Source organism: Oryza glaberrima, chromosome 12 (genome assembly GCF_000147395.1).
Source record: "Oryza glaberrima chromosome 12, OglaRS2, whole genome shotgun sequence".
Classification (NCBI taxonomy): domain Eukaryota; kingdom Viridiplantae; phylum Streptophyta; class Magnoliopsida; order Poales; family Poaceae; genus Oryza; species Oryza glaberrima.
In genome coordinates this window covers 1743918-1769837 of record NC_068337.1, presented here as the reverse complement: position 1 = coordinate 1769837, position 25920 = coordinate 1743918, and the positions used below count along the sequence as shown (strand labels likewise).

Here is a 25920-nt window from a genome sequence, read left to right as displayed (position 1 = left end):
GATCCGATGAAAACGACCCCATTTCACCCGTAGGAGGGAGTAGTTGGTTTGATTGTTTTCTCGATTGTGTAGAATTTGATTTTTGTAAAAGATTGTTGTCAGGGTCTCGGGTGGGCCACACATGGGCTGTCAGCCCATCACCAAGAAGTCCAAGCAAGCCCCAACCTGAAGCAATACATAGCAGCAGTAGCTTATAGGAGAGGACATCGATCGATCAATTGGCCAAGGCGGCGAACGGCGGCGGCGGCGACCTGGAGGCGGGCTTGCCTCCTTGTCGATCTCTACCTTCCCTCTTCCTCTGCTTGTCTAGAAGTTACTAGACCTTTCTAGCCCTTGTATTCCTCCATCTTCCAGCCTAAAACCTTTCACTATTGTAACAGATTCACTAGCTCCTTGTGTTGGATTTGATACTACTACTACTACTGAAATTGCATTGTTGAAGTGGGTTGCTAACAATTGTAAAAACGAAAAAACCCCTTGTCGTCTTCTCCATTGCGGCACTGAAACTCAGGCGGCGCCACCAGCCAGCGTACCACGACGTTGCTCTGCTAGGGTTTGCTCCACCCTCCTCCCACCTCGCGCCATCGGATTCCACCTTCCCAGGTCTCCCTCCCCTCCCGTCGCCATGCCGCACCTCGTCCGCGAGCGCCTCTTCTTCGGCGACATCAACGACGCCATCGCCGCGCTCACCACCACCACCGCGGAAGCCGGCGGCTTCACCCACCTCCTCTCCGTCGTCAGCTCCGCCTCCATCTCCTTCATCACCGACTGCCGCCCGGGCCTCTCCATCCCCACCGAGGAGGTCCGCCGCGTTGTCGCCGGGGAGGAGGGCGCGCCGCCGGTCTCCGCCGTGGCCCCCGGGCGGCTGATGCGAGTGGTGGAGCGCGCTGGGGTCGGGCTGCGGGTCACGCGGATGGCCGTGCCGCTGCGGGACACCGAGGAGGAGAACCTGCTCGATCACCTCGAGCCGTGTCTTGATTTCATCGATGAGGGCAGGAAGGAGGGGAACGTCCTTGTCCATTGCTTTGCAGGGGTCTCCAGGAGGTACGATTAATATTTACCAACACTAATATTCCGAGTAATCTGTGCTTTTTTGTAATCTTTAGTGTCGTGTGCTAATCAAAGTGAAGTTCATTAGATATTTTTAGTTCTGGAATGTTACATATATCTGTTAGGCATACTTCCGTTTTAGCCAAATGGACATTGTGAATTTTGTTCCAAGAATTTATCAATTAATCATAAGCATATGATGGAATGTGAATCCCTGTATCATGCTCTGTTTTGACAAGTTGGATATTTTTGCCTGTCCTGATGCATTGGTTATAACAAATATATTGGTTAACAGCGATGTATCTCCTGTTCACTGTTGTTCATTTGTAAGAAAATTAAATACTTGTAAATTTATCTGTATCTTGTTGCAGTGCTACCATCATCGTTGCTTATCTTATGAGAACAGAACAAAAATCTCTGGAAGGTTCGATTATTTCAACAAAATGGGTGATTTTTCAGTCGTTGCTTTGGTTATTACTCCAGATGAATACCTGAGCTGTCTTTTTGATACACTCTGGTGACATGCCATGCTTACTGTCTTGTTTCAGAAGCACTAGAGTCTCTTAAGGAAGTCAATGAGTCAGCCTGCCCAAATGACGGTTTTCTTGAGCAGGTAACCCTTTGTGATCTGTTTGCACCCTATTGCTCTTAGCTTTCTTTTATTTATTTGTTGAATGTGTTGTAAATTGCAGTTGAAACTGTTTGAAGAAATGGGCTTCAAAGTTGATACTTCAAGTCCTCTATACAAGCGTTTCCGTTTAAAATTGCTAGGTTAGTCATAATTCATCTTGGATTCTTTGTTACTGTTGGACAGGTTGTGTGGTTATTATGTCAGGGAAACTGTGAAGATTCTGGCCACTGGTTAGCATTTATTTAAAAAATGGAGATGTAAATTCTTTGTTTTAGTAAATTTCAACATTGCATGTCTGTGAATCATGATATATTTGATGTTTTCCTGCTTTTTTTTTAATTATCCATGACTAAGAGTGCTATTCATGCAGTCCTGTTGAAAATAAAGCAGTCATACACTTCTCAATATTGCTTACTTTTGTTTCTTACTTATGAAAAATCTTTGACAAATGGACAGATTTGGGTACTTTACTGTTTCACCTTTGTCCTTTCTCTTATGCATAGTCTCTTACTTTGCCACTTTTCACTAAACTTGTCAATTTTTTTACTTCTCACAGGCCAATCCTACAAAATTGGAGAGAAAATAGGAAGCTATGTATTTGAAGATGATCCTGGTCTTTCTGGACAGCCTAATTCTTCTACTCAGGATTTACCAAACAAGCAAACCCAACAAACAGCATACCGCTGCAAAAAATGCAGGAGAATTATTGCTGTGCAGGGCAATGTTGTGAGCCACACTCCTGGTGAGGGTGAATCTTGCTTTCAGTGGCAAAACAAGAGAAAAGGAGAGCGATCATATAGCAAAGAACAAGATTGCTCATCGTTGTTTGTTGAGCCTCTGAAGTGGATGACTCCAGGTAATTCACCCTCGTAATTCAGCCCTTTGCAGTTACCTACGGTCACAAATGACTTCTCAGATTGATCTCCTATTGATGTGGCTCATAGCAAATCTGTGTTTACTGCTGAGTGTTCGTCCAATCTGTTATGTAATTCTATTTGTTTTATCATTTCTAATTGGTGCTTTTGTTATTGATGGAACAGTGGAAGATGGTGCTTTGGAGGGGAAGCTATCGTGTATCCACTGCGGAGCACGGCTAGGATATTTCAACTGGTCAGGAATCCAGTGCAACTGTGGCAGTTGGATCACCCCAGCCTTCCAAATTTCCAAGAGCAAAGTTGATATTAGTACCACTTAGATAGTTGTCAGAGGCTAGTAGATTATTTCAGGACCATGTGAGCTGGTGTAAATACCGTTTTATCAGAAGGATTTACGAACTCGAAGGATCTCGACCGAAGATTTTCAGATCCATTGTGCACTAGATAGATACCATGAAGAAATATTGTCTCAGAAACCACCACTTGTATTGCTACTTGCTGTTAGACTATGCCATCAATTGTAATTGTTGGTTCTGATGATCTGAAATGCTATCAGCACGAATTTCATTTTTTTTCTTCTCTTTTTTCGAGTACGCAATGCATCGTAGTACGTATATAAATCCGTAATGCAGTTTTGTTGTACATGAGTGCATCCATTGAAAACAATACTGTGTTTCTCATGTTCCGTTTTATGCCGCTGAGGTGGCGGGTTCGGAGTTTTTGCTTCCGGCCCAGCCAATAATGCTCTAAGATGGGCTTGCTCACCAAGGGTGTGGGCTCGACGTCTAATTGTGGGCCTTGTATTCGGCCTCAGCCACGTACGTGGGCTTTAATTGGGCCGCATGTTCCTTGAGGCCCATGTACACCATCAAGTCAGGAGGAGAAATCCCCTTCCACGCCGCACACTCTGTCACACGCCGGCGCGCCGGCCAGCGGCGGAACTCGCGACACCCGCCGGCGAAGGAGCAGCAGCACAGGAGGTGGACGGCGCGCCAGCGAGGTCGCCCATCCAGCCTCTGCGTTTAGTTGTTTGACCAATCGGGAAAGAAGGCGAGGAAGGGAGGAGAGGAGCGGAGAGGAAAGGAGGGGAGGATGCCGCACCACGCGCGGCCGATGACGGGGCTGCTGCTGTTCACGGGAGTCAACCTGGTGCTCCTCAACACCATCACCCCCGTCTATGACTTCGTCTGCTTCCACCCCTACTGGGAACGCAGGGTACGCCTCCTCCCTCTTTCTTCTTCACCCACCTTATCCCCCCATTCCGATCTCCCAAGGCTACGCTTTGATCCTGTCGCCCTACTACACCCTGGCCAAGCCTTTTCCCCACAGTTCGATCCGTGCATCTGTTGATTGTTTCTTGTCTCGAGCATGCGCGCCAGCTGTTTGTGGAAATGCCTCGCGTCTGTGCTGCAACTTTCTTCAATTTTATGATTTCGGGAACGAACTATCCCTAACACTTCCTTTCGACAGACAATTTGGTGAAGAAATTCCATATTCGCTAGCCAGAAATTTTTACAATTGAAGAGTGCTCTTATAGGAGCATCTTTGTGCTATTATGATGTTTTTCCTTTTTATACTATGATCTTGATATATTACATACAATTTGAAGTTTTGTTGATGTGTAATCTTGTGACCAATTTAGAGAGAACGTCGTCAAAAGGAGCGTAAAGCACTACAAGCCAATGGTTCTCTACAAACTGCTAAATGATTTTATTCCTAGGTATGTGCGTGACACTCCTTGAGAAAAATCTGTTTGATGGAAGTGTTCATTTTTATAACCACTTTAGGAGTAGCTTCACAATTTGGTGGATGTGAAAGGAAGGTGAGAATCCCCAATTTATCTGGTAAAAAACTTGAGATATATTTTTGTTCATCCTAGTGATAGTGAACTTGCTTTTGGTATGCTTTATTTATGCATGCATTTGTTTAACTTTGAATTGACATGGTATATTTTAAATTTTCAGTTGTTTTACTACTTGGTTAGTTTGATGAAACCCTGGATTCTTCATTGATATGGAGCGAAGAAAATTTTATAGGCAGGTAATATTGTGATGCTCTTCAGATATGAGTAGATCTCCGCACTCCGGGTCTTGCTTTCATAATGCTACTCAACTGCATCATCACATCCTTGTAAAATTACCGAGGAAACTAGATCTGATGAATATTGTTTCTTGAAACTACCTTTATGTATCTCTTATCTTCTCATACTCATCTGGCTATAACATAGTAAATGAAAACCACTGTTTGGCTCAAGCCATTTATTCTGATCAGGATCCTATTAACTTAGTTATTTCCTGGGGTGGAAGGAACATATGTTTAACAACTGATCCTGCAGAGTGCTTCATTACGTGTTTGAAAGTTCTGAAAACCTCCAACCATTTTACTGTTCTTCCCTCAACGGTTTATCTGTCAACAAGCAGTAGAGGAATGCTTTCTCTGTTCTTGTTGAATGTACCAGTAATCTTTTGGGCTTTCTAATCAGGTAGGATTCAATCATGTAGTGTACAAGATGACTGAACAGAAAGAAGGAACAAATCCATCTTCCCAACAACTAGCCAGGACAATGTGCAAGACCAAACATGAACCTGAGCCCAACCTGAAATGCAAATATGCAATTGGAAAGAAAATTCCATTGTATACATTACACTCGTGGTAAATGCACATCATGTTTGAAATTGTGCACAAACCAGCCACTATACACACTACCCTGTTTCGCTATAGAACTAGATCTCGCCTCTTCTTCTTTGGGTTTGTTGCTTCTGCACAGCCTGATCCTTTCCTCATCATGGCCACAAACTCTGAATAATCTATCCGCCCATCCTACATGTGCAAAATGCATTCAGCGTCTCTTGATAGGACAAATATTTTCAGCTTTATCGATTTCATCTGTTTTGCATGAACACAATTTAAAGAGCATTTCTTCCTTACATTATTAGAGTCTGCATCTGTGATGACATCCTTGATCTCATTGGCGTCGTATAACCCTTGTTCCTTCAAGGCTTGCTCGAGCTCTTCCTTTGTGATGTACCTGCAAGAGGGATGGGATAAATGTGTACAAATCCCTGAAGTTCAGAATTCAGTTATATCAGTTTTTGCTATCCTTAACTAACCCACTATTATCCTTGTCAAAGTACTGGAATGCCGTGTAAAGGTGCTCTTCTCGATCCATTTTGTTCATGTGCACTGTCGCGGTGACGAACTCCTCATAGTCGATAATTCCATTGCCATCAGCATCAGCCTGAAAGTTGAAAGGAATTTCCAGGAGTCCTGTCAGTTTTAGCATTTCATCTCGAACTGAACTGAAGTTTGTAGCTTCACTATGAGGACTCACTGCTTCCATCAGTTGCTCAATTTCGTTGTCTGAAAACTTGGTGCCCTGCTTTGCTAACCCATTTTTGAGCTCCTCAAGCGTAATGGTCCCACTATTGTCCTTGTCGATGTTCTTGAACATCTCCTTCAGCCCCTTGATCTCCTCCTCTGACAGGCATCCGGCTATAATCTACAGAAGATTCAAAACAACAATTAAGATGCATATATCTACCCTGATGATGTGATTAAGAGTAATATTTACCCTCAGTGCAGCTTTCTTGAACTGGTTCATGGCCCTGAACTGCTTGAGCCTGTTGAGAACAACATTGTCAAGTGGTACATCAGGAGCATCCCCATCTTCTTTGATCCACGGGTGATCTGCAAATCCAAATTGATCCAAATGAATCCAAATTTAATTCTGACACCAATAAAGGGAAAATTAATCCAAACTGTACCCCTATATGAAAAAAAAAGGAGCAGATTTGAGTAATTAATCTGTAACAAATAAACTTACTGAGCACTTGGAATGCTGTAAGCCTCTCCTTGGGGTTGATGTTGAGCATCTTCCTGACGAGGTCCTTGGCTCCAGAGGAGATCTTCGGCCATGGCTCACTGGCGAGGTCGATCTGTCCGCGAAGGATGGCGGTGAAGATGGCGTTCTCCGACTCGGCCCAGAAGGGCGGCACGCCGGCGAGGAAGATGTAGAGCATGACGCCGATGCTCCAGATGTCGGCCTCGGGGCCGTACTTCCTCTTGAGCACCTCCGGCGCGATGTAGTAGGCGCTGCCGACGATGTCGCGGAACACCTCGCCTTCCTTGAAGAAGACGGAGAGGCCGAAGTCGGTGGCCTTGAGCGGCGCGTCGTCCCCTTTGCTCAGCAGCAGGAAGTTCTCCGGCTTGAGGTCCCGGTGGATCACCCCCATGGAGTGGCAGGTGTGCACGATCCCGACGATGGCGCGGAGGAGCGCCGCCGCGGCGCGCTCCGTGTAGTGGCCACGCGCGATGATGCGGTCGAAGAGCTCGCCGCCGGCGCAGAGCTCCATCACGAGGTGGACGTTGTGCTTGTCCTCGTAGGCGCCGCGGAGGTCGACGATGTTGGGCTGGCCAGAGAGGTGGTGCATGATCTGCACCTCGCGGCGGACGTCGTCGACGTCCTCCTTGTTCGCCAGCTTCCGCTTCGCGATCGTCTTGCACGCCAGCTTCTCGCCGGTGGCCTTGTGGGTGCACAGGTGGGTCACGCCGAACTGCCCGCGCCCGAGCTCCTTGCCGATGGAGTACGTCGTGCGAACCTCCTCCATCGGCCGCTCCAGCACCTCGCCGATGGGGCCTGCCGGCTTCTTGGACGACGACGCCGCCGCCGCCGCCTCCGTCGCAGCCGCCTTGGCCGCCGGCGAGCACGGCTGCTGCTTGGCGGACCCATTTTTGGAGGAGGTGCCGCGGCTCGGCGGCGCCGCCTTGGAGGTCCCTGGCTCTGCCTCGTCGCCGGCGACGGCCTTCCCGCCACCCGTGCAGCACTGGCCCATGGCGTCGGGGGATGCGCGCGTGCCTGCTCCGGCGACGGAGAGGCACGGCTCGGAGAGAGAATTTTTGGTAGAAGGAAGAAATGGATGTGTGAGTTTGATGGGTTGAGAGGAAATGGCGGGAAGAAGTGAGCGGTAGATGTTTCGGTTTGGATTTTCAGCGTCTCGTAGGTTTGGTCGCTGGCTATTCTTGGCTGCTAATAATTGTTTCTGGTTAGATTTTCCTGTGACCAATCATCAATCGATTAGCTGCTAATAGTTTTTTCTGGTTAGATTTTTCCAGTGACCAATCAACAATCTGCCTTTACAATTGCCTAAAAAAAATGCGCCTTTGCAAACACTACCAAACTAGTCAAAGCTTACAATATCAAGCGTCTCCTCTGTTATGAAAGAAAAAACAGGCCCTAACATCTTAAGCTCTCATTTCTGCAGAAGCACCGAGAGCAAATACAAGGATACTTTTCCTAATTTTGGTGTGCTATGTATGTATTTTAACTTTCAGGATACACTCACAATTTGTTGATTTTAGTCCTGCATTAGTATGTCACCGCAAAATTCAAGAAGACCATTTAATCATGTAACTGTATAAGGTGTTCCACTGTCAATAGAGTGAAAGCTTCTTCTGGAATTTCTATTGCCGTATGCAATTCTCCCTCCTGAATAACCACATCAGATAATGTTCTCCTGAAGCTGTCAATAGCATCCTCTGGATGCCCTTTCGCAATGGATGCCTGCAGTGGTGTTGATAACCGTAAGCAAATAACCTATCACAAGACCAAAACTAGAAGTACAAGAGCCAAAGTTTAGGCACTGTAGATGATGCGAAAAATTCAGACATACCAAATGCATTTCATCAATCTTGAAAAGCCAAAACATCCATTTTCTAGCCTCTTCTCCATCAATACAGAGAGAAATATTAGTCCAATTCATATGGTGGAATTCCAAACGTTGCAGCCCGAATCCAACGCCAGCACCTGTAGCTTTGACAAATGCTTCTTTAAGACACCAATACCTACAGAAACAGACAATTGTTAACTCCACAAATTTTGGCTTGTAAACATGATCAGCACCCTGCACTTGTTCTGAAAAGAAAAAAATGAACAAGAACAAATTCATACCTGTAGAACTCAGTTAGCATACCATCATGACTGTCTGCAGTAACAATGCAGTTCCACTCATGTCTGTGAGATAGGAAGTGAAATTGTTGATGAACTCCAGGGCAGTTTCTCGTTGGGGCTTGGAGATGCACACAATGTCCAGGCCAACGAGGCAGAGAGGCTCAGATGCTATGCCAACGTACTCCCCCTGATGCGACGTGTTGAAGTTGAAGCCAGGAAGGTTGACATTTTTATTCTGCTGCAACAAGAAGACGTGATCGATTCCAATTTGGGCTTCAGAAACTGACAGAATGTAAACGTGAAACTGAAGATATGGATTTGGGATGAATTAATTGATGAGAAATCTACTAGACTACTACTACTACCAGATAGGGCTTCCCTTCAAGCGTGCGGTTGATGCGAATTTGGTGGAATGGCATTCCAAGGGCATGGTGCACGAGCGAGTACTGGAGCAGGCGGCTGACGAGCGCTCGTTTCCTGTCTTCTTCTCTGACGAACCTGCACCGGTGAGGTCGTGAGGACGAGGAGAAAAATCTAGAGGCTGAATTCAATTGCAGTAGTGAGTGGGTGGAATCAATGGGGGGAAAGAGGAGTTGGTTGGAAAAACCTGTGGATGACGGGGCGGTCGTGCGGCGGGAGGACGGCGGCGGCGGCTTGGAACTCGGCGGGGGAGGGGCGCCACCGGCCGACGTCGACGAGCCACCTACACCGCCACCGCCCCCCGCTGCTCTGCTTCTCTCCTTCCTCCATCATCAACAACTCGATCAAAGGACAACGGTCAACTCAAGAGTTAAGGCAGAGAAAGCCGTAGACCATGGCCTGGCCGGCCGGCAAGGAAAGGAAAGGAAAGGAAGAGGGACGACGACAACAGAGAGGGGAGGTTAGGATGGGCCTTTCTCACGAGGCCTGTAAACTTTTGAAGCTAAACTAGGCCCAAATTGCATTTGTGCATCTTTGCCGTAGTGCGATGGCAGTGACATCAGCAAATTAAACAACAACAGAGACATAACCATAGCCATCACCATCTGTCAATCTCTCACATTCAAAAACAGTCGCCATTGATACGCTCAGTGTTGTGCACTACATTGATTTTTCGTCGGACTCGGTGGGGATGGAGATTAATTGAGCTCGAGTGTGAGATTAACAGCAATGCCACGCAGGCTAAAGATCGCAATAGTAATTAATGGCGAATCGAGCCAACGTCAGTTCGCTATCGACCGACATAATAAATCAGGTTGGTTGTGAACCGAGACATCTCATCATCTCACCCTGGAGTCAGGAGCTCAGGAACAGCAAAGCAAGAGGAGGAAGAAGCGGAGATGGCTGCAGGCGACGCTGCGACGCCATTGCTGGAGATGGCGTACCAATACCATGAGGGCTGCCCCGCCTGCGCCGTGGAGCGCAGCAAGGCGCTCAACCCCGGCATCCCCTACATGCGCTTCTTCCACATCTGGATCATCATCCTCGTCTCATGTACGTACGCGCCTCCTATATATCGATCACTGCTTCATTTATACGTGTTCATGCATGCTTCGCTTCCTGCTCTGCTTGACTGCCTCTCCAGTCTCCTTATTATCTATTAACTTATTAAAGAAATAGAAAAAGAAACCTCCATATTCGCTCTCATGGCCTAAAAATTCTCATATTAATTGGAGAAAAAAAAACGGAGTCTATATAGGAATCTACCTATATTACTACTTAAAAGTTCAAAATATTTCCATCATCATAAAAAAGAAAAAAAAAGTCGGACTCAACATGCGAGAAAAAAGATTCTCTCGTCAGTAAAAATAGGAAAAAAAATATTTCGTAGTAAAAACAACGTCCGACTCATTATAACAGAAAAAAAGAATCTCCCCCATAAAATACATCCGATTCCTTAAAAAAAAGAAAAAAATATCGCCAGTAAAGAAAACGAAAAAAAAAAGTCCGACTCCCGTAGAAAGGAAAAAATAACTTCTGACATCCTACTCCCGTAAATAAAGGAAAAAAACATGTCCTACTCAAAATCGAGAAAAAACACATATTATAAAAATCCCCTTTATAAAAGAAATCGATTCGAAAAAACCACCCGACTAGATAAAAAACCGAAAAAACACAGATTATAAAAAATCCTGTTTATAAAAGAAACCGATTCGAAAAAACCACCCGACTAGATAAAAAACCGATCCGAAATAAACCATCAGAAAAAACATTGCTAAAAAAGATCAAAAAAACCATCCGAATTTACACAAGAAAAAACCGCCATATATAAAAAAATACTACCCCGAAAAAACTGTCTGACCCAACGCGAGAAATATCCCGCGTTTATAAAATAATTCCGATTCAGTACTGTGCAATGCGAAAAAAAAACTGTCTAATTTCATAAAAAAAATCTGATTTCATGAAATAAGATCCGTATTGTTTGTATTGTCCATCGTCTACCATGTCCTTTTGGTTTTTCCATAGCGTCGTCGAATGTTCAGACGTGCGGATCTAAAACAAGTCTTGCTTAGGCTTGGTTTTCTCGGAACAAGATCAAATTGATCGAGGCTTTGGGTCGGATAGGATTCTCGATTTTTCCATCATCTACAAACTTGGTTTGTGTTCCACGATTATATTCTCCTCTATTGGAGACTCTACATGTCTCTGTATGCAATTATCATACTACTGGTAAGTATAGCTAATATTCTTGATAGCTTATCATATAAACATAACAATAATAAATAAACATATTTTTAATTTTTATTAAGAGAAGAGTGCACTGAGGCTCTATTTGTTTAGACTTGACAATACAAAGACAATGCAGGATTTGATTGATCCTATTATTATTGCAAGAATGAGATTGAAAGATTATTTTAGATTATATGTGTACGACCACATAAATAATCTAATTTGTTTGGGTAAAACATGCATTGTTAAGGTTGTCATAGTCAAGATTGGGTCATTATATTACAGATGTTTCAATTTTCCTTATAATATGTCTTAGCAACAACGATCGATACGATTATTATCATGGGAAAATTGGAACCATGCCATTATAATTTTGCAAAATTTGAGATATGTCATCCTGACCCACATGTCATTGACTCATGTGGGTCCTACATGTCATTGAGATACCGATGGCATATCTCAAACTTTGCAAAATTATAATGGCATGGTTCCAATTTACCCTATCATCATTGACATAATTATAGAATATAGCTGAAATTCGGAATTAAAAATAAGGAATACAGGAAGAAAAGACTAGAGTCCATACTGGCATACCATAGAACTAATGGAAATCCGGAACTAGAAAAATAAGAAAACTAAAAGTAGAGGTTAGAGTCCATATAGAAATACAATTTAGCTGGAATTTGGAATTAGAAAAATAACAAAACTGAAAGTAGAGGTTAGAGTCCATATAGAAATACAATTTAGCTGAAATTCGAAATTAAAGATAAGGAATATAGGAAGATAAGACTATAGTCCATACCGGTATACAATATAACTAATGGAAATTTGGGATTAGAAAAATAAGAAAATTAAAAGTAGAGGTTAGAGTCCATATAGAAATACAATTTAGAAATAACGAAAATTCAAAATTTTAAAAAATAAGGAATATGGAATGAAGTATATAGAGTCCATATAAAAATACAATTTAAAAATAATTAAATTCGCAATTAGAAAAAATAAATACTAAAAGATAAGTTTAGAGTCCAAATACAATTTAGACATAATGGAAACTAGGAATTAAAATTAGGAATATTGGAAGAAGAGTATAGAGTCATATAGGAATTTATAATTAACTAAAATTTGAAATAAAAATAATAAAACTAAAAGTAGAGAGCACATGTAGAAACACATTTTACAAATAAATAAATAAATTATAATGAAAAAAAGAATATTGGAACAATAGTCCATAAAGAAATAATATTGAAACATGAGTCCATAAAGAAATAAAATTAGAAATAATAAAAATTTAGAATTAAAATAATAAGCAATAGTAGAAAAAGAGTCTAGAGTCCATATAAAAATACAATTTATAAAGAAAAGAAATTCGGAATTAAAAATAAGAAATATTGGAAGATGAGTATAGGAATATAATTTAGAAATAACTAAAATTTTGAATTTTGAATAAGAAATATAGGAATAAAATTATAAATAATAGAAATTCATGATTAAAAAAATAAAGAATGTTGGAAGAGGATTCTAGAGTCCATATAGAAATACAATTTAGAAATAACTAAAATTCGCTATTAAAAATAATTAATAACTGTCATTTATATACAATACATTACGAATATTACACATTGGTTAGTTTGATCAAGTTAGTACAAAATTTAAAATTATGTTGTCATTTTAATATATTTGATAATAAAATATGAAATATGCTATTATATGAGAGAAAATATAAGAATGCTAGCCGCGCAATTTACGCGGGCCACCATGCTAGTTCATGTTATGTTCAAAAAAGCTAATGGACGAGCGCTCGCGTTCACCCGCCCCCACGCGATCAGTTTACTCTGACCAATCCCATGCCACACGAAGTATAGATGGCCAATGGATTGCCCGGCTCCGCATGGCCCAAGCACGGCTGTGCCTGGGCTGAGGTCAGTCAGGCAAGCACGGCCCAACCTACATGTCAGGTTGTGTCGTGCCAGCTCACGGGCTGCACACACATTCCAGGCACGGCCCTATAAGACTCGGGTCATGCCGTTCCGGCTGGAAGGCACGATAACCCATCGTGCTTCTTCATAGAATAAGTCTATTTTTCATCCCTCAACTCTTTGGGCTGTCTTATATGACTAGAAATAAGTCTATTTTGTATTCCTCCTCTCTTTTGGCATTGCCTTATATGGTTGATTAAGTCTATTTTGGATCCCTATAATATTTCTTCGATCGTGCCGTGCCGGGCTGGCCCACCGTGCCAAGGCATTGGCCTAAGCACAGCCCAACTGTCGGGCCATGCCGTGCTTAGGGGCCATGCCGTGCTTAGGCCCGGCCAAATGGTCGTGTCTTCGGCCGGGTCGTTGGGGCCCCGGGCCATATGGCCATCTATAAGATGAAGCGTCATATTCTCTTTGGCTCTAATATGAATATAGCCACTTCTTCCATTTTTGGCTAGTCCTTTTTCTTTTCGGCTTTACTCTTTCCCATTTAATTTTATTTGACCAAGTTGAATTTTAGGTGAGACCAACCAGTTAGGCCTCACAACCCACATGCATGATTTTTCTTTTTTTATTCTATGAATTCATTTTAATTTGTATATATGATACAAACTTTATACGTATGAAGTTTCTATACATAAAGTTTCTATGTATAAAATTTATTGCATATTATTTTGTGGGACAGATTAACATGTCGTTGAATTCATTTGAAATTTATGTTTATAAAAATTTACATGCACAAATTTCTATATAAAAAATTTCTCTTTCTATATATGTATATATATTTTAGATATGTAAAGTCTATATATAAATATATTTTCTTTACCGGGCCATGTTGCTTTTGTTGGGCTGAATTCTAGAAAAGAGAGAAAAAGATGCACGTGGAAGCCTACGAGCGTGGAAACATGACCGAGAAATCTGAGTCGTCGCGCTCGCGCCTTAGCAATTCCATCTTAGGTGTGTAAACGTAATCGTGCACACCGTGGACCCATGGTTGCTAAGTATTAGACGGACCCTATTATGTTTGCATATCTATTTTTTTTCCATTTCCACCAGCATTGCAAGATGTGAATGCTTTATCAGTCATTTCTAGTTCACCTGAATTTATCTTATAGAGGATTATTTTGTACTACCTCCATTTTTTCTTTTTATATAGATGACTCATTTGACTTTTGGCATAATGTTTAATCATTCGTCTTATTCAAGAATTTAGTATAAATATGAAAAAAATATGAGTCATATAAATTTTATTAATAAGAGAAATGGTCAAATGTCACGTTAAAAGTTAAAAAAATAAAGAGAGTATTAGTGTCTAAAATTAAGGGGCTAAAAGGAAAGTTCAAGCTTGTAATCGTTGGTCGAACTATTGAAGCAAAATTCTAAATTGTTGTTTCTTGCATCTCTTTTGCATCTTTATTTATCTTGTCATTGGCTTAGCTTGTTCCATTGATGCGCGCCTGTGAGCTTTTCATGGTAGATTTTTAACCTTTCATCCTTACAATATTTTTTTTTACTGAATTCCATCCTTATAATTGAATTTCAGGTTTGCCAATATCATCGTTATTTCCCTTCTTATACTTCATGGTATGTATTTATGATTGTAAAATTTACAATAGCACCAAAAGTATACTCTACATTGTATAAGTTTCAGTGTAAATTAGCTGTTTCTATTTCTCATTAGCGGAATTTGTACCTTGCATAATTTTATCATTTGGTTCCGTGAAATGTTGTTCATCATTCATGTAGCAATTCAAATTTCTCTAGTTTCCATTTATATTAACTAGTTTTTTAGTCTTGGAAACGGAAATAACAGTAAAGTTACCACCTAATTCCTAATTCTTCAAGCTATGTATAGTCATATATATGTTGCTATGTATACTCATACTCATATGTTTTGGCTAATCATTGTTTGAATAAAAGGTAAGCTCATAGTTTAATTCTCTTCTTCACAATAGGTAAGAGATTATAACATTTATTTTTATTGTATATTTCTCTTGTCCACTACAGATAAGAGACTTGCATGTTGCAAAAAGAGTAGAGGACATTGGATTCTATGCAGGTTTTGTAGGTAAGCAATTATAATGTCTGTAATACCAAAGGTCATGCTTTTACTTAGTAGTGACAAATGTTTTTTTACACCTATTTATCTATCGCAAACATGGCATATTATAATTCTCAACCTATTAGGTGCGTCATATATGTTTGGTAGAGCTTTAACTTCCACTGCTTGGGGGATGGTAGCAGATCGTATTGGGAGGAAGCCTGTTATCATTTTTGGAACTTTTTCAGCCTAAGTACTTTTTAGTTCAGTTCCGATTGAACCAAGTAAGTAATGACTTGTATTACCTTCTTTATATCCACCTATGATTACTTTACCTTGTGTTGTGAAATCAGATTTGTATTCAATACTCTCTTTGGACTAAGTACACACTTTTGGATGGCGATAACTACACGATTTCTTTTAGGTTCATTGAATGGCTTACTTGGACCAATAAGAGTACGGTGATTAAATTATCTAAATTGATATTTTCTATTCACTATTGAAATACTATAACTAGCTAGCATACTGCAACCGGGCTTTACAGGCTTATGCCGTTGAAGTTTGTCGACCAGAGCATCAATCCATTGGATTGTCATTGGTATACTACAAAGTTCTATAATATTTTTTACTATAGTTATATTGCACTTTGGATTATGACACTCTTTTTATATGATTAGGTTAGCACATCATGGGCAATAGGTCTCGTTGTTGGGCCAGCTATCAGTGGATATCTTGCACAGGTATCCTACTAAATTTTAATACCATATGAGTTGGGTGCATGCTTAAACAATGCATTGACGCTATTATGATGCTTTTGTTTCATTTGATAGCCATCAGAAAAATATCCAATTCTATTTTTAGCAAACTCATTATTTGGAAGGTATCCTTGTTATAGGAAATATAATTGTTCTAGATGGTATAACTCCTTAAATGACTGATTCTTGAAAATCTTTCCAGGTTCCCATATTTTCTACCTTGTTTATGTATATCGATCTTCTGCTTCGTTATTCTCATAAGTTGCATTTGGCTCCCGGTATGTGCACAACTAGCCAATTTTATTCTTACTGATATTAATTTGGGCACACATAATTCTTGTTTTTATGCTTCCCTTAGCTAAAATTTATCTTACCTACTAAAATACAAAAGTTAATTAATATTTTGCTAATACTTTCAGGAAAATAATGTGTTTTCATTTCAAAATAATGTGTTTCATAAAATTTCAGGAAACACTACATAAACATTCAATAGAAAGAACTGAGATTGTAAATTGGATCTTTGAGTACACATTTGGTTGACTCTGAAGAGTTTGTCAAGCAACACACTGGTCCAGCTAAAGATAAGAGCTTATTTAAGAATTGGCCATTAATGTCATCTATTGTTCTCTTCTGCATTGTCTCCTTCGATGACATGGCTTACACAGAGGTATGTACCAAGTATGTCTAAACTAATGGTGTAGTATTTCCTAGCTAAATGAGTCCACAGATGTTTGAACCCAATAATGGGACAATTTGAACCATGCCACACAAATTTTGCGAATAATTGAGGAAAAGTTGCCCTGTTTTGGGAAATATCGATTAAACACTTCACCCAATTACAAAACTAGGGTATAGTGTTATCACTATAAATAATGCTTCTATGTTTATGTAAGAGAGATTTAATTTACTTCAAAAGGGCCACATGATTATTTAATCATTATAAAACAATGTTTGAAATATCATAAATATTTAATTGAAATATCTATTTCTCACCATGCATTAACTAGATCCTAAAACATTTTTATTATTTATACAATCATTTTTGTGTTATATAGAATTATATGTTGAACAAGTAATAATTTAATTTTGTAGATATTGTAAAAAAAATTGTTGATGAGACACATCCCATCTTCATCCCCAGCCATGTGTATAACGAGATAATAACATTTAGTTGAAGGACACACACTTATTAGTTCATGGAAAACAGTGAAGCACATACAAGTTTTATTATAACATATAAATTTAATCAACAGAGGTAACCTACATGCATAATTGCTATAATTTCTTTCTTTTACTTGCAAGTTGTGAACCTACATATGTTCTACCAATACGCCTTGAGGCCCTTGAACATTCTCGTCCTAGGGGAGTGCCCCCAAAGAACTATTTAGTAACATTAAATATTTTCTATTTATATTGGTGCTTAACATTCAGTCAAACTTTTAAAACTACAGCATTGATTTTATTTTATAGCAAGTTTATAAAAACTATTAAGTTTATAATACTTTGGAAGTGCTTTTAAAGGCAACTCTACACATACCATATTTGTTTTTTTTATAATGAACCATTTAAGAAATTACCAATGGTCACAATTTCACCACATCTTGTCATTAATACGAACATAGACAAATGAATTACTCGATTTCAATTTTGTTCCTCTCCACCAATGAAATCATAGGGAAATTACATATAAATTGAATGATTAGATTAGGATAGCATAGATATGTTAATATATCTCTACTACTATATGTTTTATTATAACTGTATAGAATATTTTTTATTTGCATTTTTTTCTCCTTTGTCTTGGGAGTTCTCTTCTTACGATGATTAATTTCATAGCATCCTTTCTATAGAAAAATATGGTGCACACGTTATTTTGAATTTTTTTTCAGTAAAGTTGTTTTTTCAACCTTTGATGATAATTGAAATCAAATTTTAGATATTTTCTCTATGGTCTGAAAGTGACAAACAATTTGGCGGACTAAATTTCTCGTCTGAGGATGTTGGTCAAGTTCTTGCAATTACAGGTACATGTCAAGTTATCAAATTGGTCAATATTCTTGCATTCTATTCAGGGTAGCTAAATACACTATACAAAGCTTTACTGATATGTATTTATATTTAAATGAAGAGCAAGATGTTTTTCTACTGATGCGTGACAATGCATAAATGATAACTTAGTATAACATGGCCAAAAATAAATATTGGCTACATAACATCGCAAAAACTTGGTAATTAGCTGTTGGACACTTAATGCACAATTTTATTATATTTGGTGCAAATGGAGAGAGAAGCAACACGGAAAATACAGATTTGCCCTTGTATCGATCGGCTTGTAAGACTGGTTAGAACTAGATCCAATCCATTCTCACTCCCTCGATGCAGTTCATTCTCACTCCCTAGTCTAGGTTTGGTTCGAAATTGACCTGATGGGGTTAAAAAGAAGCATGCCCTATGGACAAACTTGTCTTTTCTAAAAAAGTTATCTCCATTTGGACTAATATAACAAAAAAACAATGTGTTCAATGTATGTATAACGGCTAATTACTGTGTTTTCACGATGTGCTGTAAGAAATACATTTTCTTTGAGTATCCTACAACAAAGACTATAAATTTTGAGTGCCTTATAGCAAATTTTGCCAAATTGTTTATACAATATCAACTTTTCCTATTTTGTTTAAGTTGTAGAAACCATATTTAATGGTATATTCTCATATCTTCTTTTATATCATAGGTGCTAGCATACTTATATACCAGACATTTATCTACCCACATATTGTGAAAGTTCTAGGAATAATCAACACTTCTCGTGTTGCAGTAGTAAGTACAAGTTCCCTTGATTATTCAATGAAAGTTTTATCTTTAATTTTATTTTAGTAATGTTTGTCTCTTATTTGTTGCAGATTCTTTCTATGGCACTTCTTTGTAGTTATCCTCCTATGACATATCTCTCAAGACCTTGGTTGTCCATAGTAGTAAATATTGCATCGATGCTTAAAAATAACTTTGTGGTGAGTAAACATAAAACCTGAAGTTTTATTCATCCATGCTCATAACAAACCACACTGATGGATGTTTTTGTACTTCCATTTTCTTTTCTCTATTTGCATATACCACACTTTTTAGTGCAAACTACCGGTGTACATGGTAGTACAGGTAAGTACTAGAATACATCATTAATGCTAAAGTACAATAAGTTGCCACAAATCAATAATAAAAGGGTGGTACCTCTCATTATTTCCTCATGCATTGTACAATTACTCTTGCATAAAAGCAACATACTAAACTTTGGTAAGGTACACTTTAATTTGTTTGATTGCTTTTTGGTTGAGCAAGATTAATTTCATCTAACCAATTTTCTAGGTTCAACAAACAAGTTGAATATTTAGAAGATTTGAAGAATTTTTTTTTGCGCAAGTAAATTTCTTGCTCCTGAAATATTAGGAATTCTGTTACTAGGTAATTTGTCTTTTCTAAAATGTTGCTACACTAGCAATCACACATAGGAAACTATAAGCGTGAAATGTAGAATTGCAAAATATAAGTGTAATTTTGGCTTCGCCACTGAGCTCATAATATTAGTGTAACTAATTGCTTTTATATCTTATAAGCAAAACAAATATATGCACCAACAACATATATCATACAAGTCTTAGCCACTAATGCTTTGTCATTTGCTCCTACATATTTATTAGGTTACTATCAATACATGCTCTTTCATTCTTCAAAACAACTCTGTGGTATGTATCCTGTTATCTAATTAAATTTTATTAACCTTTTCTACATACAATTATTGTTTTAATTCTTATTTCTCTATTGAAAATAGCCCCAGCATCAAAGAGCAACGGCAAATGGCTTAGCACCACTTTAATGTCCTTCTTCAAGGCATTTGCTCCAGCACGAGCAGGCATTCTGTAAGTAAAAAAAATTATTTGCTAGTATTTCTGTGGTAAAAATCTAGAATTAGTCTATAGTTATCAAGCTAAAAGAAAACAAAACCATCCACACATCTAAGCAATTTATTTTAGGATTAGGGCTATCAACATGTTACGACCAAGTGAGCCAATCAGGTTTTGCTTGAGATCAATTTACGAGTGGAATTTTAGTGGTCCAAAAAATACACTTAATTAGCTTGTTTATAATATAATAATAAATTTTATTGTTCCATTCATTTCAAATTAGTTATCATTTTAGTATTGTCCTAAGACAAACGTATCTATTCTTGACAATTAATTTCTAGAAAATCGTATAGGTTAACACCATGTGAATTATATATTATGAAAGTATATATCAAGGCGAATCTACAAACATAAATCTTATGATATTAAACTACATGAATGTCTAGAAGTTGATGGCAAAATATACAAATGTTTAAATTAAAACAAACCTAGAATAAGAAGTAATTTGAAACAGAGGGATTACTTAATTAAAATGAATAAATATTTGACTTGAGTGGTTAGTAACTAAGCTGATTACTGCTTATAAAAAATGCAATGGTTGACTTGATATGTATCATGGGTCTTGTTGGCATATTAATTATGATTGGTTAATGTAGGTTTTCATGGGCACAAAAACGCCAACATGCGTTTTTCTTTCTAGGTAAATTTACGACATCACTATTATGAATAAGTAACAAAAAATCATCATTGCTTTAATAGACCACGTGGCTGGTTAAATGCACCAAGTCTTGAGCTTTGTGATAGTTACCTCGTATTTTGATTTTATCTGGATATTTATTTCTATCCCTTAATGTTAGTGATTTATCAAAAGTAGTGATTAGTGGGTGTTGGATGCTCCTTCATAGCTTATACCAATACACGATTAATTGTGAAGGAACCATAACTCTTATCTTTCTATTGTTTGCATCATTGTTGTCTGCCATCTTTTCGATGTGTTCTCATTGTTACATTTTTGTACGCAGGTGACCAAATGGTGTTCTTCATTTTGATTATTATTGAATTTTTGGAACTCATTTGGACCTTCAAACCATTTCTGACCATGCCATAGCAATTCTCTTCAACCCCAAGTAATCAAGCTTTCAGATCATCGATAAGTTGGGTGGCATGTCATGTTTATACTGCACATGTGCTTGTTTGGGTATTTGGATGGTAGCTAATGAAGATTTATGCATATTTGAGGAGCAATACTTATGTATCCTATCATGTAATTGTAGATAACATACTAATACTTATCCAACTACATGTGAGATGTATTTAAATGACCTTTCTCCTTTGGTTTGTAAAATTTAAATACTCGATTTTTCACGAAGATGAAGCATAATATCACGTAAATTGCAAGTGTGGATAAAAACAAATGGCAAGGTACCATATAATATTATATAGATTTATATTTTTCCATGTTAATTTCTAGGTAGTAATATAGGCATGACACATTTTAAACGATATTACCAGATAAAATCATAAAGCTATGACCTTATTATGCTTTGTATCTGTATATAATGTATGCTTGTTGTTTATCGCAGTGGCATTTGATTAATTGTAGCTTAATCGAATATGTGAAATTTGTATATGTTACATTAAACCATGATTGCTAAAGATGGCTAAAGAAATGTTAGTATACATGAGAACATTCTTAAATTGATCAGTATACAAAGTGATCTATTGCTAACTGACGAAAACGAGGCAACATCTAAGCCACTAATTAAACATCATTACTGTTGACCAAGGTAAAATAATGAGTATAGTACTGGTTTCGCTTACACAAAGATCGAGGGTTGCACTCTGCACGCACCTGTTTGTTAGTTAGGCCCTGTTTAGTTCCTATGCAAAAACTTTTCACCCTGCCACATCGAATGTTTGGACATATACATGAAGTATTAAATATAGACAAAAAAAACTAATTATACAAATGCGTGTAAATTGCGAGACGAATCTTTTAAGTCTAATTGCTCCATGATTTGACAATGTGGTGCTACAGTAAACATTTGCTAATAATGGATTAATTAAGCTTAATAAATTTGTCTCGCAGTTTACAAGCGGAATCTATAATTTGTTTTGTTATTAGACTATGTTTAATACTTCAAATGTGTATCCGTATATCCGATGTGACACGGCAAAAATTTTCACCCCTGGATCTAAATACAGCCTTAGTTAGATTAGATTTCCTCATTAATAATAGTAAGCTACTAGTATAGTACTATATAGTGTTTTACTGTTTGATGATCACTTATTTCTAGCAGTAGTGGGCTGAGACTAGGGGTGAAAACGGTAACGGTAATTCCTGGCCGACCGACATTCGTTTCCGACTTTCTAGTGGCCGAGCCATATGGAAATGGTAATCAACCAAAAAAATATGAAAATGGTAAAAAAATATGGAAATGGAAATGGTTTTGCTGTTATACCGATTGTTTCCGTATTTACCATATTCTTGTGGCAATTACCATTTCCTATAATATGGTAATTACCGTATTTCTAAATATATCGATATTTATAGGGTATGTCTGTACTTGACCCACAGTTTAGAGATTGATTGACTCTTCAATCAAATTCCTAACCTCAATATACTTATGTAAAGTTAAATATATGTATTCTATAGTTTAATGTTTCCGTATTTGTTATCAGTTTCCAATATGTACTGACATGTTTTCGTCCGTATTATTTTGTTTCTGGCTTTCCAATATTTCCGATATCATTTTCGTTTCCGACTTTACTATTTTTGATTTCGTTTCTGAGAAAAATATGATTATGGAAATGGTTGAGGCTGTTTTTCGATCGTTTCCGATCGTTTTCATCCCTAGCTGAGACGTACTCTAAACACACACACAGTTTCGGTTGAAATTTATGGAACTGCTGGGTTTAGGCTGCAGCTGGTTGACTTTAGTTAACAGCACACAATTTGCCTAAAATTTAAGGAATTACTGGGTTCTGACAGATTAATTAGCTCTCTTACACTTGCAGCAGCAATGGTGCCTCCATTAAGTTTTTTTTTAATTTGTATGTACGTAATCTGTCAATGGGATGTACGATAGATGAATAATCTTCAACTACTTCTACTTTTTTAAAAAATAAACTTCAACTAAATATTTTTAAATATTATTATATATATATATATATATATATATATATATATATATATATATATATATATATATATATATATATATATATATATATATATATATATATATATATATATATATATATATATATATATATATATATATACACTCTCCGGTTTGGAGTAGTACATAGAGTACCGTTGAAGAAGATTGGCAACAATGGCAGGTGACAATTCCGACTTGGAATGGTGCAGATATATACATGAGTACATGATGAAGAAATCAAGTCAGTGAAACCTGCATGTCATAATCTTGAGTCAATAGTTATGCAGCTGTTCGCTAACTTTGGATGGAGATTCACAAATAGAATTCAATAATTTTTGTGATCTTTTATGCTGTGAGTTCTTATTAGTTCGTGTATGCTTTTGTTTATTCTAGTGTGAGTTTTTGTTGAATTGGTGTAATAATTGGTTGTAGCTCTTTGAGCAAAGGCCGGGATTATATTCCATTATCTAAAAAAAAGGTGGAAAAGTCTATTCGTCTCGAGGGAACACCCTTTATTTTTATATATCGTTTACAAATCATAAAAAAAATAACAAGATGTAGATCAATATACAATATATTAATAAATAAAATACAAGCTCAAATTTAACTAGAAATAGAAATAATAAATTGATTCCGAATAAAACGTGTCATTCATAGTGAAATTTATTTTTTAACTATATATATCGAATTGAATTTACATATTTGTTGAGTGACATATCACATATTTAATAAATCTTATTATATTTTTATTAAATTTATTAATGATATTTTAAGATGACATACACCGACATGTACAAGTAAAGAAACATAGCACCGATATATATATAGGGTTTAGGGTTAGAGTTAGAATCCCCTTAATCTCTAAGAAGGAAGGCAACACTATGATATGCCTTGGTAAGGAACTAGGCATAACTTTGAGTGATCAAAGAGAATCATTCGAGGAGCTAAGCTATGTTTACATTTTCAAAATCAAATGGAAAAACCCAAGTTTCTGAACTGATTGATGCAAAAGGGAATTTGAATCCATGCTTTTCCATTATTCAATCACCCAAGATAATGTTCACAGGTTCATGTGAAGCCTGGAATAACTTGTATGCATGTTTCATATCAAGGAGATGACCCATCTTGGTCTTTAAAGCTTTTCTCGAGGATGAGTAAAAGACTAAAGTGTGGGGGAGCTTGTTGGCGGTCCTTAACTCATATTTCCAACTGCCAACTCTCACATAAAATCTGCATAAACAAACACCAAACTTTGCAAGACTTACACATAAATAACTAACGAATTCCACGAGTTTTGGTGATTCACCATTCTTTGCAAGACTTATACATAAATATGGTGGAATTATAAAGAAAGGCACATTCTGAAAAGCATAAATGTAGAATCCGTGCAAAGGAACAAGATGAAGGCCCAAGTATCCTACGAACATGGGCCAACCACCGACGTAGGAGAGGTCCTGGCTGACGCAACAGCCCGCCACGTGAACATGGTGGTGAGGGGGAGCCCATAGAGGGGCAGCCGCACCCCTGGTGCGCCCTACCTTCTCAGCCCTCCTTCGTGTGGCAGTGCATTCCATACATGGGTTTTCCATGTATATTTCTCCTATATACCGACCTATTTGGACTATAAAAAAAGAGTAGAACATCCCTCATCATCATCAACATCCAGGAAGAAGAGCTACTAGATATTGAGCAACACTCCAAAGGGCGACTGTAGCGAAGAAGAGAGATGTGAGATGCAAAGAAGAGAGCGACTGTAGCTGCATGAGTCTTCTACTCGGTCTACTATGTACACGAAAGGGTAAAAGGAGTGCCGGGCCTGTCGGCTCCCTACAACTTATACCTCTGAGCACTTGTGCTTCCATGGGTTCTCCTGTTAAGTAAGTGTTCGTGGTTCTTATGGTATTGTGTATTTTGATTAGCTAAGCTATGTTTTTGTTTGTTTGCAGGTTCATCGTTCGTTCTTGTAACAGATGTTCTAGCATAGGACTATGATCTTCTCGGACTCCACGATCAACGTTGGAATAGTAATCGATAGCATAGATATGGTGTCTAGGCTAGAGGTTACCTTCGTTTTCTTCGCTTCCCCACGGTAGAGGGGTAGGCGGCATGTGGTGACAGCCCTATCCGTCCCTAGCACTCCCCCACGTACGGGTTGGAAGTAGAGCTATAAGCCAGACATCTACCTAGTGGACTAGGTGCTGGCCGGTGCCTGAAGTAAAGTTTATCTGTTCTTAGACCTCTAAAACCATAGGAATCCATCTTTGCCCTAACCTTTTCTACCCTTGTGTTATCCTTGGATGGATTAGCTAGAAGAATACCTTCGTTCCCTGTGGAAAATACGATACTCTGAATACAGCTTGGTGAAGTGCTACGATGGTAATTCCATTACGCTTTCAGATTATTTCTGTTTGCGTTAAAAAATACCAACAAGCAAAGGTTCAACCCCATTACTGACTAAGTCAAGCCTGATGATTATTTAGCGTCAAACTCGGCACTAAAGTGGGCACACTTGACCAAGAATGGAGAATTTAAAAAAATTACTTGGAGCTCCTTACATTCTTATGGCAAGCCATTGATTATGCAATTGAAGATCTATCAGGCAGTTTAACTATTTGGATTCCCAGCTAACTGGTTCGATAACCAGTTGAACTGGTCGGATCACCAGTCAGGCTGGTCTGCTACAAGTCAGCTTGCTCTGAAATGCTCAAGACGGTGTTGCTCAATGGATACAAGGCGCTTGGGGACTAGCTGTGGAGGGTATAACCCCCGGTACCCACAACAAGGCGCATGGGCCGGCCCACCAGGAATGGCCTGACCTAGTACCTGAAGACCTGTGGCGCACGGCAGCGCTCGGAGGCGCTCGGCGTGCACCGCAAGTCTACCATAAGGCAATTAGCAGATAGATAGGGATCTGATCTGATAAGCTAGATATCAGA

At 38.5% G+C, this 25920-nt stretch overlaps 3 protein-coding genes and 1 pseudogene across 4 annotated transcripts; 2 read left to right on the top strand and 2 right to left on the bottom strand.

Annotated features, from left to right (window-relative positions):
- The first annotated feature begins 399 nt into the window (after window positions 1-399).
- Window positions 400-3173, top strand: LOC127757125 (uncharacterized). Its single transcript, XM_052282561.1, has 6 exons — window positions 400-1044; window positions 1422-1474; window positions 1599-1663; window positions 1743-1821; window positions 2238-2537; window positions 2722-3173. Exons 1-6 carry the CDS (start codon window positions 626-628, stop codon window positions 2874-2876), a joined length of 1071 nt encoding a protein of 356 aa, XP_052138521.1. The 5' UTR covers window positions 400-625; the 3' UTR covers window positions 2877-3173.
- Window positions 3174-4739: 1566 nt separating this feature from the next.
- On the bottom strand, window positions 4740-7490 carry LOC127757123 (calcium-dependent protein kinase 25). 2 transcript variants are annotated; one of them, XM_052282560.1, is made up of 6 exons: window positions 6380-7490; window positions 6128-6243; window positions 5888-6055; window positions 5667-5794; window positions 5485-5584; window positions 4741-5376 (listed from the first exon to the last, which is right to left on the bottom strand). In XM_052282560.1, exons 1-6 carry the CDS (start codon window positions 7386-7388, stop codon window positions 5272-5274), a joined length of 1626 nt encoding a protein of 541 aa, XP_052138520.1. In that variant the 5' UTR covers window positions 7389-7490; the 3' UTR covers window positions 4741-5271. The 2 variants fall into 2 exon arrangements, with proteins under 2 accessions (XP_052138519.1, XP_052138520.1); XM_052282559.1 differs by having other exon boundaries at window positions 4740-5376; window positions 5667-6055.
- A 33-nt stretch (window positions 7491-7523) lies between these two features.
- On the bottom strand, window positions 7524-9290 carry LOC127757126 (uncharacterized). Its single transcript, XM_052282562.1, is given in 6 exon segments — window positions 7524-8116; window positions 8226-8397; window positions 8504-8567; window positions 8570-8741; window positions 8869-9001; window positions 9111-9290. Coding segments are annotated over 6 exon segments (849 nt in total). The 5' UTR covers window positions 9257-9290; the 3' UTR covers window positions 7524-7954.
- Window positions 9291-9616: 326 nt separating this feature from the next.
- On the top strand, window positions 9617-24968 carry LOC127757337 (protein ZINC INDUCED FACILITATOR-LIKE 1-like; annotated as a pseudogene).
- Window positions 24969-25920: the final 952 nt, after the last annotated feature.

Coding starts and splice junctions, on each gene's coding strand:
- LOC127757125 (XM_052282561.1), top strand. CDS start 626: ATGCCGCACCTCGTCCGCGAGCGCCTCTTCTTCGGCGACATCAACGAC. Junction 1,045..1,421: donor TTTGCAGGGGTCTCCAGGAG/GTACGATTAATA, acceptor ATCTTGTTGCAG/TGCTACCATCATCGTTGCTT. Junction 1,475..1,598: donor AGAACAAAAATCTCTGGAAG/GTTCGATTATTT, acceptor GTCTTGTTTCAG/AAGCACTAGAGTCTCTTAAG.
- LOC127757123 (XM_052282559.1), bottom strand. CDS start 7,388: ATGGGCCAGTGCTGCACGGGTGGCGGGAAGGCCGTCGCCGGCGACGAG. Junction 6,244..6,379: donor TACAGCATTCCAAGTGCTCA/GTAAGTTTATTT, acceptor TTGGATTTGCAG/ATCACCCGTGGATCAAAGAA. Junction 5,585..5,666: donor TTTGACAAGGATAATAGTGG/GTTAGTTAAGGA, acceptor TCCCTCTTGCAG/GTACATCACAAAGGAAGAGC.